At 33.3% G+C, this 16,375-nt stretch overlaps 1 protein-coding gene and 1 pseudogene across 1 annotated transcript; both read left to right on the forward strand.

Moving 5' to 3' along the window:
• Nucleotides 1–1,522, forward strand: part of LOC149563464 (cysteine-rich receptor-like protein kinase 15) — a 50,717-nt pseudogene extending 49,195 nt beyond the window's left edge.
• Nucleotides 1,523–6,519: 4,997 nt separating this feature from the next.
• LOC149563465 (toll/interleukin-1 receptor-like protein) lies at nucleotides 6,520–10,116 on the forward strand. Its single transcript, XM_089828188.1, has 2 exons — nucleotides 6,520–7,031; nucleotides 9,723–10,116. Exons 1-2 carry the CDS (start codon nucleotides 6,520–6,522, stop codon nucleotides 10,114–10,116), a joined length of 906 nt encoding a protein of 301 aa, XP_089684314.1.
• The last annotated feature ends 6,259 nt before the right edge of the window (nucleotides 10,117–16,375 follow it).

A 16,375-nucleotide genomic window follows, 5' to 3' on the forward strand; every position in this document is an offset into this window, starting at 1 on the left:
TTTCTTTAAGAGAAATGCAGAGCTCTAATTCTGGTTTGATCTTTCAGGGAACAAATAGAGACGGGAAGGACATAGCAGTCAAAAAGCTGTCTGCAAAATCTTTCCAAGGTACAATGGAGTTCATGAATGAAGTGAAGCTAATATCTAATGTTCAGCACCGAAATCTTGTGAAGCTGTTAGGATGTTGCACAGAAGGAGATGAACGGTTGCTTATTTATGAATATCTTCCCAATAAGAGCCTGGATACTTTTCTCTTTGGTGAGTTATGTTCTCTCTTTATTTATTACATATAATATAATATTATTTTGCAGAGTCATAGTTTAAACATTATACATTTAGCTTCATTTCAGTACTAAAAGTGTTAAATAGTCAAAATTGACTTATTTTTTCCAAGCTTAATTTTTTTCCTTAGCATGTGATGCTTTGAAGAATGATGGATAGAATTGGGATTAGAGATCCAGAAAAGCGAAGACAGCTAGATTGGCAACAACGCTATAACATCATCACTGAAATTGCTCGGGGTCTTCTCTATCTTCATGAAGATTCACAGGTGAAAATCATTCACAGGGATATTAAAACAAGCAATATTTTGCTTGATGACAAATTTAATCCTAAAATAGCTGACTTCGGTTTAGCCAGAATTTTCCCAGAAGATGAAACACAAATCCAAACAAGAATTGCGGGCACAATGTAAGGACCCCAATGATGATTGAAATTGTTTAAAATTATTTTTCAATTTTTCTAAGTGGGGTTTATTTGTGAGGCAGAGGTTACATGGCTCCAGAGTATGCAATGCGAGGACAACTGTCAGTTAAAGCTGATGTTTATAGCTTTGGTGTGCTAGTGCTTGAGATTGTCAGCGGAAGGAAAAACTTAGATATTCATTTAGACCAGGGGATGCAGAATCTGTTGGAATGGGTACCAAATCAATCTACCACTATATGTTTGTTTTCAATAATGGATTTCAATTCCAGATATCAAACTTAAAACTGACGACACTAAGGAATAAATTAAGCTTGAAAATATAAGTCAACTTTGACTATTTAACACTTTTAGCTTAGGAATCAAATCTTAATGTATTATGTTCAAACAATCTCAAAACTGACAGATACTGACAGATATAATTTGTGATTTATACAGGCATGGAGAGTTTATAGAGGAGGAGATGTGATAACTATGGTTGAGCCAACATTAAGAGAGAGGTGCTCATAGGATCTTGTGGTACGATGCATTCATGTGGCACTTTTGTGTGTACAAGCTGATGCCACAGTTCGTCCACTTATGTCCAAAGTTGTTCCGATGATATTGAGCAATTCGGTGACATTGCCAGTTCCATCAAAGCCGGCGTTTTTAAGTGGCTCGGATTCAAGTAAAGGACTAGAATTAGTAAGGCACGGAAAGGAGACACCCACATTTGAAGACTCGCAGACATCTGGAACCACCGCTTCTTCTGCGTTGGGCGTTCCATCGGTAAATGAAACCTCCGTCACTAACATGGGGCCAAGATAAGGTAGGTATTGACATTTAGGCTCCGTTTGGTTGCCGGAATATGGGTGGAATAGGAAAACGAAATTAGAATATGTTTTATATTCGTTGTTTGGTAAGCTCAATTGGAATAGAGAATAGGAAGACATATTCCAATTTTGCCCCTAAAATGAGCATATGTCCATGCCCAAAAATATTTGTTATTGGAATAGGCCATTTCCATTCCCATTCCGATTTTCCATTAAAAAATATTTTTTATTAATTTTTTTTTTTTTTTTTTGTACTTTTACTTTTTGAATTTTTTTTGTTAAATTTTTTTAAATTTTTTTTTTTTTATAAAATTTTTTAAAATTATATCTATTTGTTTAAAAAAATGAAAATGAAAATGAATTAACTAAAAAAAATAAATTAAAAAAAAATTAGGAAAAATGTTTAAAAAAATACAAAACTTAACCTTATTCCTATTCTATTTTTGTACAACCAAACAATAGATTAACATATTCCAGTCGAATTCCAAGTGCACCAAACATGATTGGAATTGTCTATTTCTATTCCCATTCCTCCTTTCCATTCCCATTCCCATTTTCTATTCTAATTTTCTATTCCTATGCCAGCAACCAAACGGGGCCTAAGAGCATAATTAATGTGATATACAGAAGGAATACCAACATTACAACATGGGTTGTATTCTCCATGCCTATTCTTAAGGTGACTCATAGATTCCTTCCAACTGTGGACAGAAAATCTCCAATGGTAAAAAAAAATGCAAACGTAGACATAGGCATAAATACGAGAATTCGGGTTTAACGGCACAGGGCCCCACATGACGATTGTACAACTATGAGGTCAGCGTACGAATAAAAAGAATGGACAAAAAACAATGAAAAACCTGTGAGAAGGCGTGGACAAATGACATATACATCAATGTCATCACCAGTAATGAAATGATGAAAAAGCGGTGGACATCGTCAGACGACTGTATAGCCTTCAATCGTCTTGACTCTCGCCTATCCTTTTCCCACATTGCAAGCTGTTGATAGACAAACTTAGTAAAGTCCATTTCACATAAACACCTTTCGAATAATAACTAGCAATTGCACCTAAGGTTGCAATAAGGATACCGAAGAAAATTATGTTAAGTTTAAAATGTTGGTAATGAATAATATGATAAACATTTATTTTTATTGCATATATTTGAACAAACATAAGTACAAAAGTTTATGTGGCACACAAACATCTTTTTATGGATCTGTCGTATCCAGGTTTAGCATTGCCTATTTTTTCCATAAAGAAACATAACACAAGCAATAGTCAAAAGACACATTTGAATGTCAGCAAGGAAATATGATTAGTAAGAAATTGTAAATCTGTCATTAAATTGTAACAATGAAGGTATAGAAGACATATTTATTTATTTTCGAGAAATAAACAAAAGTTCAAAGCAATCCAATCAACAATCAAATGGTATTAATTAATAAAGTATCAAGTGAGGTGTGTAAATTTAACAAATGCAAATATAGGAATGGGCATAGTTGGACAAGGTGAGAAACATGATTTGCATTATTATATGTTTCAATTTTTGAAGATTTAAGTTTTAATGAAAAAAAAATTATAACTGTGCCCAAATGTTGTATGGAATTGTGTGTGGATTATAAGTAGCAAATAAAAATGTTCTTTTAAACATCATTTGGTAGCTGAACATTTGAAAAATATATTGGAAACCAAATAGAATGAAGAGCCAGTGCGTATATAAAATGTGTTGCATTCGCTGTTAATTAAGACATGCTCAATGAACTATTTTTACTGTTTTGTAGTCAACTGTAAAAGAATAGAATCTAAGATCACAACACTCATGAATTTGGTAATTAGTTTTGAGTTTGGCCGAATAATGTGGGAAAATTATGTCCTTTATGATAAAAAAAAATTCTCCATAGACACACATTAAAAATATAAGTCTTCTTAGTGCAATCGCAGTAAGGAGAGCTAGTGCTATAATAAGAATTATACAGTAATCCACCATGCATTTAGATCCTCACGAAAATAAACATCAAAATTGGATAAAATATTATCACATCTAACACCAAATTTGTTGTGCGTATAGAAAGTAGAGCTCAGAGGCGATATTGCTCAACAAATTGATGGCCAAGGCAAGAATATCTCCCCACTGGTCTCTAGACCCAAACGCGGCCATTCCCGGCAGCAGATACCCTATAAACACACATATTATGAGTCTTCCACTCTCAATGAGGAGATGATTGCCAAGCACCATTGACATGCCCCATATGTTTGGGTTGTCCGAAAGGCTCACAGACGCCACGTCCAAGTATGACAGAGCCTCAATTGTCAGCGCACACAGAACCAAATACTTCCCCGGGATCCAGTACGTTCTCTTCTTAAAGCTTCCCCATAGATCGAGTGCTATTACACAGCTAAAATAGACAAAGTGCTATGGACGCGAATGCCAGGTTTTGAATATTCGTCAAGAAGTAACCCCAAACATCCTTCTCCATTGCGCTTCCCTCACTCGATATACAATGTGATTGACACGCAGAGCATAAATCATATTGAGCCTAACTGACGGTGGGAACGCAAACAAATAATTTTTAACAAGTATTTAATTAGTTCTACTTAATTTATTAACAATTCAACGATTTCGAAATGATTTTTAACTACTTCAATAGTTGCACCCAAGTTTAGTAATAACTTTAGAGTAGGGGAGAAATATATAATATAAAAGAGAACTATGAAAGCAAATTTCTGGGTTCCATTGAAGGCCCTCGTAATTCTAGGCCAGACTATTTTTGTTCGAATAATAATGACAGAACATTAATTATGATAATGAGAAGCATTTATACTTGCCTATATTTTGTTGATTTCCCATCCACCAGCTAAGACTAGCTAAAGAAGATGATTTTAGGAAAGATTCCACATTTTAAAATATACGATCCAGTCCCAGTTCCTCAAAGCGCACAAATGGTGATCACCAGCACTGATTTCAACATATTCTGCTGCGGTTGACGGCACTCCCATCTGAACATACACGTTGTTTCCCCAGCAATACGGCTGCCCGGAGCCCTCCAATCAGCACACAAATCCATCGCCGCCAGTCAGCCCTGTGAACGCCTTTCTGAGAGGTGCTCCGTACACGATCGCCGCATCGCTTCCAAAGCGAGTCACAAAATGCGAACCATCGGCGTTCAATCCGCAGAGCGTCCGCCCATTTTCTCCATAAGAAGCCGCCAGAGAATTCATAGAACCGACCACCAAAACAGCCGTTAACTCAACAGTCAGGAAAACAAAGAACGCCGCTACATTTTCCATAATCTAAACCCATATAGGATTATGGCAGTTGGTTGAGATAAATGCGTGTTTTTTTAAAGATGCAGATCAAACATGTCCCATACAAAATTTTTTTGGAAAGGACTACATTTATCACACGGTGAGAAAAGAATTTCATATTGGACTTTCACATTCTGAAAACACTCAACAACAAATGTAATAAAATATTCTAAAGGACTACACTTGTCAGGAATGGCATATTATCATATTTTGAAATTAATCATTGAGATTACTGCAATCATCTTGTATCCTATATTAATGAATATGATCGTTGATTTTAAAATGATGTTTTGAGACAACTCCCCCTTTCGTGGAATCCTATAACATGTTTAATTTCAACTTTACTTGTCCGGGTGCCCCACAAACGAAAGTTCTTATCTAAGTTAACCATTACGTGGTTTCTGAGGAGAAGGATGCACATTATGTCAAATCTGAGCAGGCGAGCGAGGAAAATTTCCTAAAGGTGTTGCATTGTATTCGAATATATCATTTTCAATCTACAAAACGCGTCAGCCAAAAAGTGCGTGTAACGTGGAAAGCGAATTGGCCGGCAAAAAGTTCAAGAAAATAAATATTTTTCCAATTTCTGTGGCTTTCCTTCCCCATTCTTCTAATTAAACATATAAGTTTGATGCGGTAGTATGTTTGGGCTTTTGTTAGAATCTTAGGAGGAGGGCCAATTCCTGTTAGATGCCATAGAATCAACCAAATGGTCAAGTAGGTCCACCACCAACTCAGTCTTATCTTCATGATTAGTGCAACCTGATCACAAACTATATATGTCATGAATACTATAACCAACTTCATGACCACCATTTATTATGCATTTGACTATAAATCTAATAGATTGATGCTCCTTTGTATCTCCTCCGGTGCATGTTTTTCATAATTCGCAGAAGCTTCATGTTGAAGCATCGCTCAAGACTCAAATATTATATCGTTCTAATTCCAAAACAAGCGGCAAGGCAATGCGGTAGAAGTTAAAATGTACGCCCTCACTCGACCCTAAACTCTCAAGCTCGTGAAGCTATGCAGATGTTTCTTCCAAAACAACGTCAAACTCTCTGTCGGAAAATTTAACCCTGTCAGAGACCTGTTTGACAGTGACTTTCAGACTGAAGTTTTCTTACCATTTGCTTTAGCAAATTATTGAATTTGTAAGTCTTCTTTATATTTGCTTTGTTTCAGTATTTTTACCACCAAGTCCAGTTGACCGAAAAAATATTATACATTTAAAATATATTAACTTTTATTTAATACAAAATTTTAAAATATCATACATGTAAAATATAGTAGCTTTTATTTAATACAATTTTTTTTTAAAATTATTGATAAATTTTAATCTTTTGTTTTGGAGAATATTAAATTTCAAAAAATTAAAACTCGAACATTATCAGATATAAAGGCTCTCATTGAAATTCACATGGTAATAGTAAATAGATAATAATAAAGATCTTCTATACCAATACATCTAGAGAGCTGCACACTACAGTATATCACATTTGTAATAGTACGACGAAAGAGTGCATTTATAGAATGTCTATTAATGAGTTGAAAGGAAGTTTCCTGCTACATGGAGTACAAGTTAAGATCTGATCTTTCCTATAATATTTTTCCTTTTTGGGTTGTGCCCAATATCGCCCTTCTGTATCTAGGTTTCATTACATTCTCCTTCCTTTCAATTGGAACTCTGACATGGAAGGATTCACGCCTTACCTTTCGGCCGCCATGACAAAGGTTTCTTTCCATGCTAAGAGATATAATGTGTTTTTGAGTTTTAGGGGAAAAGATGTGAGAAAGACTCTGGTTGACCATCTCTTCCAAGCTCTTTCTGCAGCCGGATTGAATGTATTTCTTGACACCCACAAATTAAATAAGGGGGGAACCATTGATTCCAGCCTGAAAAATGCAATTATGTGGAGCGCAATATGTATTCCTATATTTTCCAAAGGCTATGCAAGCTCAACATGGTGTCTTAGGGAAGTTGCCTTTATGTTGGAATCTTCTGGGACGATTATTCCTCTCTTTTATGAACTGGAACCGACCCATGTTAGGTATCCTCTAGGAGATTCCAGCCCTTACAAGGAATCATTTGAAAAGCACTACAACCATCCAAATCGATATTCAAGAGAAGAGATTGATGGGTGGAAGCATGCCCTTGAGAAGATCTGCTCTCGTTCAGGGTGGTCACTAGATATGACTCCAAGGTTAGTAATTGATCTTTGTTTTTTTGTTTTTTCAAATTCAATTATTAGTTTAAAATTGAATTATTTTTTAAAAGTAAAGGATGAAATGTGTCAAAGTTCTTTTCTATAGTTAGATAAGAAGAAAAATAGATAGATATAAACAGAAATGGAAAATAAATAGTGAAAAGAGATATTGAGGGAGTTTAAATGGATAGAACTCTATGTAATTATATATAAAAAAGGGGAAGAGAGAGAATTTTTAGTCATGAAATTGTTTTAAAACTAACATTTTCAACTTGGTGTGAAATGGATACACTCAAGAGATTTGGAAAGTCTATGCGAATTATTATTATTATTATTTTTTTGACATATATTAAAGACTTCAAAATTATTGTCAATTCACCACTTTATAAAAATTTGGTAAGACTAAATGGGAGCCTGCATGCTAATAGTTTTACTTCTGCAAGTTTCAGCTAGAAATGGCAAATAGTTTGTCTAAAATGCTAAGATTTAAAAACAAAAATATAAATTAGATACTACATACTGAAGGGCAAGACCTTTTTGATAAAAGACTCACAATTTACCGTTGTGGTGTAAGCTCTTGCCTATAATCTATTAAACTTTATTATTCACTATACAAATAAAATATAAATGAATATTTTTAATAGTTATAATACATTTATAATCCAATTACACTTTCTCCTTTCTTTATATTGGCAATCTCAAGTGAAACCTAATATGCCGAATCAGAAATGTTTTTTAAGGAGACGGAAAATAGGATAGCATTTATTTACTTTAAAAGAATAAACCCAAAAATCTCGTAAAAAATAGTTATTTTTATTTTATACCGCACCATTCATGGATACTCTGGTGGCCTCGGTCATATATATATATATATATATATATATATATATATATATATATATATATATATATATATATATATATATATATATATATATATATATATATATATATATATATATATATATATATATTCACCTATCGAGTATTGAGAGGTTTAGAGCCATCCAATTTAGTGGAGATAATGTTGATCTCTACTTTGTAGTATAATATTTGTACCCACTGCAATATAAAATGCGGGTTGTACCGGGCATCTTCTGAGCGATGTAACGTTATTGATGCCTATAAGCTGCTCTTATGCAGAAGAGTTACCAGCTGCATCTACGGATGAGATACACATGTACATATGGTAAATTTGAGTCAAATAGACATACAATGAATAATATGGACATTTCATTGATGCAGCATATGAACAATTTAGCCATGTTGGTTCTTATTTAATTCTAAGTCTGTGAATTCCAAAATAAATGTTATGAATTGTCACGTGTCCGAGAGTGTAAATCTATCAATTTAAAATTGAGGAGTTTCAACAGTTGAATGCCTCCACAAAGCCGGCCTATTTTAAGAAGGAAAAGAAATACCAGATTCGTTTATCACATAATTAATGCCCCATATCTAATATAGTGAGCACTCTTAAGAACGTCAAAAGAAAAAAGCCAAACACCTGAACTCAATCGTTCAAAATAACCAAATTTGAGCATCTAGAGGTTTCCTGTGGGCTTCTCATTTCTGACTATAAGTATGGGACAAGTTGAATTGTTTTGGTCGTAATAAAAGTAGCAAGGAATCTAGTCTATTTTGTAAAGCTGAAATAGCTAATATCTTGCAATTGAAGAGCATGTGCAAATTTTCATTTTCATTGAGAAATAGAAAACAAGTTATTTATTACAAGTTTTTAATTACTGCAAAAGAGTTCTAGATTAACCTTCATATGATATATGTAAAAGAAGTTTAGATTGCAGAATATATATTTTTAAATGTTGATAATATTAGAATGATGTGTTGAGTGACCTTCATGTTATGTAAAAGATCACAGACTTTGAATAGGTTAAGATCATCACTCTGTTTATAGTATTCATGAAAGTTACACAGAACAGTAGATCTATAATTCGCGATCAAATATTGATACAGATTTAAATATATATGAAATATGATTTTTTTTTAAATTTGATTTGTAAAAATCTTACCTCTCTAGTTTTCTGTTCCTTTTTATTTCATTTTTCCTGTGCTCTTTCTTTCACTTTTCTGACGTAAAGACTCCATCATATCACTAAGCTTTATTTCCTTGCACGGTAGTTCGCAAGCATTAGCTTTCGCTTGAAATACTTGGAAAACCTGAAGCAATAATGATTGGAAAAATGGAGTTAAAAGGAAGATTAGAGAGGATGATCTTTTAAATTAAATATGGAAGAAAGCTGGAGCAGATGAAAAAAAGAATTCTTACCTTAGGTTTTCCTTCATACGCATGAGATAAGATGCCAGAAAATAAAGATCATCGGAGATAGTTGTGTGGCTTTACTCATATCCATCCATTCTACACTATTAAAACAAAATCATAAAACATTTAAAATCTGCCCTCTTGGAAAATAACAGGAGATACTTCATTGGCTAGACAAAAACTAGCACAATGTTTCAAAGCAATATGCACCAAGTTTTTAGTATGAGCAAATTTCCATAAATACATAGATTTTCCATGGTTATTATGAAGATTATATATTGTTTGGGTGATTAGGATGGGCACAAATTAGATATACTTCGTAATTGCAATTGCATTGTCATTTGAAATGATAGAAAATAGATTCGATTATTTCGTCGTTGTACAGGTGTCACTAACTTCGCAATATACAGATTCGAAGGTCAGCTAGTGAAGAAAGTGGTGAACGACATAATAAAGACACTTGACAGGGTGCCGTTACAAGTTGCCAAACATCCGGTGGGATTTGAAACTGTACGAAAAGGTCTAATTCAGAAATTGCATCTCATTTCATCCCAATATGGAATATTGGGTATAGGTGGTATTGGGAAGACCACAGCTGCGAAGGCCGTGTATAATAAAATTTATAGTGAATTCGATGCTGCTTCCTTCCTGTTTAATGTCCGCGACGCTAGCCTTCCAAAATTGCAGGGTCAAATTCTCAAAGATTTGGTCAACTATGAAGAAGATCTGTGTGGAAAAGGGAAAATATTTGTTGATAGATCGTTTGCAAGGAATCCGCGCCCTTATCGTCTTGGACGATGTTGATAATCGCGTGCAATTGGACGCCTTGGCTGGGGATTGGCTGGCCCCTGGAAGCCGTTTAATCATTTAATCATTAGACACATTCTCAATGCCGCTCATATCTCATCCGATTGCATTCGCGAGATGCGCGGATTTGAGGAAAGCGTAGGGCTCCAGTTGTTTTGTTGGCACGCCTTCCTCAGACCATCCCCCATTCCCCGTTTTAAACAACTCTCGAGAAGAATAGTGGAGGCTTGCAAGGGACACCCTCTTTCTCTCGAGATCATTGGAGCTTTTTTGTACGATAAGCAGGATGACACTCACATTGATTGCTGGAATGAAACCCTTGAAAATGTTGCAGGCAATAGAGACATTTTTGAAACACTCAAGATCAGATATAGTGGTCTTAGTAGTGAGGAAAAAGAAATGTTTCTGGACATTGCTTGCTATTTTATTGGAGAATGCACAACTTCTCCCATAGTTTTCTGGAAATCCATGTACAAGAATGTGCGCATTGCTATCAATAATCTGTCAAATAAGTTGTTGATAAAGATAGACGAGAAAGGTGTATTTGAAATGCATGACCTCGTGCGAGATATGGGCCGAATCATTGCTGAGGAAGATCAAACCCAGCAACGGGAGACTGTCCACTTCCAGTCAAGCAGCTCATTCAACAATGCAAGTAGCACTATCAATATCTCTCGCCTTCGTCTCCATCAAGGTGATTCACGGTGCCTTAAAATGTTGTGTACACCTAGTCTTCGCTATCTTCATTTGGAGCAAGTGCTCATAGAAGATATCTTAGACATTCTTCCTCTAACTTTGAGATGGGTCAAGGTGAATTCTTAGACAACCTGAGTTGGTCTAGTGGTGGAGAACTTGTACTCTTGAAAGAGAGGTCACAAGTTCAAATCCCACTGGGCGGGTAGGGTATGTATGCCTCATTTGTAGTGCCAAGCGCCTCTCGAAAAAGAGTACGAGGTAGTCCCATATCACTGTCACCATACGTAAACCCAAAAACTATGGCATAGTGTCGTGGACTATAAAACCACCTTGCCTTGCCTTTTTGCAAGCATGGGGTGTAGCTCGAATTCGTTGGAGGAGTTACTTTTAGCAATAAAGGAGAAATCATCTGTTTTAGGCATGAGATCGCAATTGAGGATCATCGACTGGACTGACTGCAGGTCCCTGCGAAACCTCCCGGACAGTGTTAGTTATTTGTCACTTTTGCAGTCCTTGAATTTTTCCAGATGTCAGAATTTGAATTGTCTTCCTAACATCATTTTCGACCTCTCACAACTGCAATACATGAATTTGAGTTACTGTGAAAAATTCCGTTGCCTTCCTGACAGTATTGGGAACCCTCTCTGGGCTTGAGTACTTGAACTTAACCTGTTGTAAGATCTTAGTTCAACTTCTTGACAGTATTGGCAATCTATCACAGCTGAAACATTTAAGCCTAAGCTGGTGCGAAAAATTGCAGAGCCTTCCAGAAAGCATTAGCAACTTGTCAAATCTGGATAAGTTGGACGTTATGAGTTGTTATTCTGCATGGAAATCAACTCCATATGCCATTTTGATCAAGCCAACAATATGCCTCTTGGGATTGCCTCCTCAGGCGGAGAACTGGCGGAAGAATTTAATTATAACCCCAGGATGTAAATAAATACTATATATTTATTTCGATATTGAATACTAGCAATCAGCTCATTACAGCTTGTCTTATGGTTTGATGGAATGAAATTTATGCTTTCCCTTATTTGCATAAAAGCATGTGTAATGTGTAATGTACTGGCAGCGTCACACAAAGAGTAGATCAAAACGGTATACCTCAACCTCCTGATCATATCTTAAATGCATTAAATTCTTGGTCATTTTTTGTATGCAATCTTAAATAAATTTTACACTTCAAAGCTCTTAAAAAATATACTTACTATCACACGCTAAAGGGGATGTTTTCCTTCAATCCAGAAAAATTAGTGTCCAAGCTAACAAAAGTCAGATGGTCGTAGGGTAAAAGTTCAAAACTCAAATTCAAATTGTCCGGCAAACCCAGTAAAGGTAAAAAGCATATCAATCGCCTTGCACGTAAGTTCAGACTCGTCTTATTTTTTCTTCACGATTTTGTTCGATTAAAATCTCTTGGATGCAATCTCATTTTTAAAATTCAATTGAGAATATATTAGAAGATTACTGAAAAGTTTTTTTTGCCATATATATTAAAATGGTTGGAAGCAATTGTATAATGGTAATGCTTTAAAATAAGGTTGTATTGTTTCAGCTTCATATTTATAGTATTATATCTATACCAATATGAATATGAGAACTTATATTTAATTTAAATTTTTAGGCTAATTTTTATTTTTATATTGTTGAAGACTTGATTTTTAGGCTGTAACTGTTAAAAAGTTAAATTTTACTTCTTTTTACAAAAATTAATTTATTTCTTAATATGTGATGTCTAAACTGCTAAATTCTTCTATGAATATTAAATATTAAAATATAACATGATTTTATTTTTCTAAATCTTAGAAAAGTTAGATTCTTGTGACGAAACCAAACCCATTGATCATGCGTGGAGTGTCCCAATATTCTCAGCAGAGAAATCTGGTTTTTCCATATAGACAAGGAGTGCCCCTATTTTCCCATGATATAAAGAGCAAACCCATGGATATGATGAACAACAAAAATGGGATGAGTAAGCCACGTTTGTTGAAATGAATCAAGACTGGAATTCAAGCTGGTAGGAAAACAAACTAAAAGTAACAATGAGAGTTATATTTGTAATCTCAAATGCAAATTGACCCTCTATTTGTTATGTGCTACCAAAAATTATATTGTAATTTATTTTGTGAGTTGTCAAATTTTATAATAAATACCTTTCTCTGGTGCCTTTTTAAATTCTTTATTCAACAACGGCATGGTTTTAGAAATCAATGACTTAAAGTTTTTTTTTTTTCGGTCTTCTATAACTTAGAACCCATTTTTTTGACTGCATGAATTAGCAATCTAGCATTTGTCTAATATTGGAATTTGCTAGATGTTGGATTTGTTAATCTAGAGTTTGATTTTGGAAATATAATTGGATCCATTTGGTTCACTTGAAATTTGATGGGAAGATGTTTTCCTTGTTTGATTATACAAAATCAGAATTGGAATAAGATTAACTTTATAATTTATTTTGAAATCTCATTGAAATCGAATCTTCCAGAGATTGCATGAAAATCAAGTTTTGCATATTATGCAAACTAGTTAACAAATTTCGGGGTGCTTCTTTAAATTCTTTATTAAGAAAGTGCTTTAATATTAAGGCGTGGTTTTGGAAAACACTAGCTTGGATTTTTATTTTTTTTGTCTTCTATATCTGTTTGACTGCAGCAATTAGCAAATGCAGCATTTGTGCAATACTGAAATTTGTTAGTTATTGAATTTGTTAATCTAGAGTTTGATTTTGGGAATATGATTGAATCCATTTGGTTCACTTGAAATTCAATGGGAACATATTTTCCAGTGTTTGGTTGTACAAAACTAGAATCAGAATAAGATTAATTTTATAATTTATTTTGAAATATTTATTTTTTTAATTTATTAATTTTTTTATTATATTTTTTAATAGAACATAAAGTATTTCTTCAAGTTTTCTCTAACTATGTTTACCCAATTTTTTTACTACAAATTATCAATATTCGTTTTTTTGTATTATGCATCCAGTTGATAATTTGGTAAAACAAAATTCCTATCAACTCATTGTTGCAGGCAAAAAAAATCTGCAACAACTAGTTTTTATGAACATTTTGAGAAAGGAGTTGGATGGAAGGGTTCCAAGATTCTGAATTTTGACCACAGTGAGGAAGAAGAGATGTTTTTGATTGAATCTCAAGATCCTAAATTTGATTATTCAAAAATGCTTTCCATTATTAAAATAGTATTATCCCATGCTCCATCTAAGTCCTCCTCCAAGAAGAGATGTCAGAAATATAAGATAGCTAAATTGAAGGAAGAAATTGACATTGGTAGTCAATCCATCTTGGATGGAAAATCATTAGTTTCTAAAAGGTTGAGGAGACTGTATCGCTTTCCTTGAGCCCAATGAAAATTCTGACATGGAATGTCAAAGGTTTAAATGCATCTAATTAGAGGTACGAGATCAAGTATCAATTGTATGCACTTAAGGTATATATTATAATGTAACAAGAAACCAAAAATTCTCTACAAAACTTTGAAGACACTATTCAAAAATGTTATAAATAGAATGCAGTTCATACACTTATTGCAGGAGCCCTATGTGGTCTTATTACTCTCTAGAACCTAGAATCAATGGTTATTCATGCTGAAAAATAGGATCCAATTGGCAGGATCTAATGGTTGTCAATTATAAACTAAACTTCCTATTACTTAATTTATATGGACCAACTTAGACCTATAATAAAAAGAAGCTATGGATTTCTCTACTTAAATATGAATCAATAAAATAAAATATTAAGTCTTCAATACTTATAAAAAATTTGTTTTTTTTCTAGATGTTTTCTTCCATGCTAGTATAACATTGTTCTCATATTGTTTTCCTCAACATGATATCAAAGAAAAATTTGATACTTGGAAAGTGATATGGCTTTTTCGTGAAATTGTGATCTTTTCTGCTAAATAGTGTCAAGAATTTTTCTTGTGTCAACTAATTTCTATATATGTTTAGTGAGATTTTTTTCATTTGTTAATTTGAGATTTGATGATTCTAATTTTTTTTTCTTGTCCAAAAATGAGAGAAGTTGATACAATGGATTATCTTAGTGTTATTTTACATGCAGAAAGTTAAGTGGAGATAATTACTAGTATTGGGTTTCACAAATAGAGATGTCTCTAACACATCAACATTATTATAATATTCTTATTGGGATGAACAAAGATAGAGCAAGTAGATTGGGATAAAATGGACAAGAAGGCAGCAACTTTGATCAAGCTTGCACTTTCAAAAAAAAGTCTTTTCGAAAGTAGTGTGAAAATATAAGAAATGTAAAAAAAACTATCAAAATTGAGGTGATATATGAATCATATCCCTCACCATAGACTTGTACAATATGGAGTTATCAAATTCACAAGAAATAGTCTATCATTTAAGTAAATTAAAGGAATAGAAGAATTAATTGTTTTCAATAGAAAGGAATATAAATGATAAAGATTTTGTACAAATAATATTACGAAATCTTGAAGAATCTTATCAATCATTTAAAAAGGACTTGATACTCCAGATAAATTAAAAATATTAAATCTAACGAGTCATGTGCTAAGTTAATCTATGAAGAGAAACATAAAATAAAGGAAAGAGAATCATTTATTGCTTAATCTTGAGTCTTAAGCATTTAAGAAAATAATGTTATAAAAAGGCACAAAATAATTAATCTAAAGAAAGGAACCAAAAGTATGGAGATAAAACAATGAACTCTTATTGGGTTGGGGGGGGGGGGGATGGAAACACTCAATAAATTATGTATCAAATAAGCCTTCCACTTCCTAAATAGAAAATACAGGTGAAAGAGGGGTATTCCAAACATAACTCTTAATATAATCAAGGTTAGACTAGCAAAACTCAAATAGGATGAAGAGATGTCAATATTAAACTCATATTATGTAATCAGGAAGTGTGCATGCAAATCAACTTTCATGCAATGTTCATTTACTTTAAGATGTGCAATATAAGTGTAAATTGAACCAATTAATTAAATGAAATATATCTAGGAGCATTATACGTGCAATCATACCAATTAAAGCATATAAATAGGTCTATGCTAAGAGATTCAAAAAAGGGGGAAATCTAACTTTGAAATATGAAAAAGAAAGTGCCTTTCTACTCTAAAAGCTGTGGATTTGGAACCGTGATTCAAAATTCGACTATGGGTTTGTGTTCAATGCAAAGAAAACCCAAAAACCTTGAAAATCTCAAAATTCTTGATCAATTTGGGTGACATCTACCAATTTATGAGATGACAAACATGTTCAAGAAGTTTAACCTAGATCTTTCCAAATATTTATTATATAATTAAGTTTCTTCAAATCAATAATAAAAATCACTCCAACACATATTTTGTACCATAATATTCTATAATAATTCAAAGAACAAACTAAAATATTACGGAACTGCTTACTTAAAGTATACATTTGAATCAATCTTAAAAAATATTTCATATTAATAAGTTAATGTTAATTACTATTATTCTTATTTAACATGTTCTAGATTAATTAAATATTAGAAAATTTTGAAAAAAATAAAAATACAGCTAATCATAAA

The sequence above is a fragment of the Cupressus sempervirens genome, chromosome 4 (assembly GCF_028749045.1).
Source record: "Cupressus sempervirens isolate cs-2001-9-10 chromosome 4, ASM2874904v1, whole genome shotgun sequence".
Lineage (NCBI taxonomy): Eukaryota > Viridiplantae > Streptophyta > Pinopsida > Cupressales > Cupressaceae > Cupressus > Cupressus sempervirens.

Coding starts and splice junctions, on each gene's coding strand:
- LOC149563465 (XM_089828188.1), top strand. CDS start 6,520: ATGGAAGGATTCACGCCTTACCTTTCGGCCGCCATGACAAAGGTTTCT. Junction 7,032..9,722: donor TCACTAGATATGACTCCAAG/GTTAGTAATTGA, acceptor CGCAATATACAG/ATTCGAAGGTCAGCTAGTGA.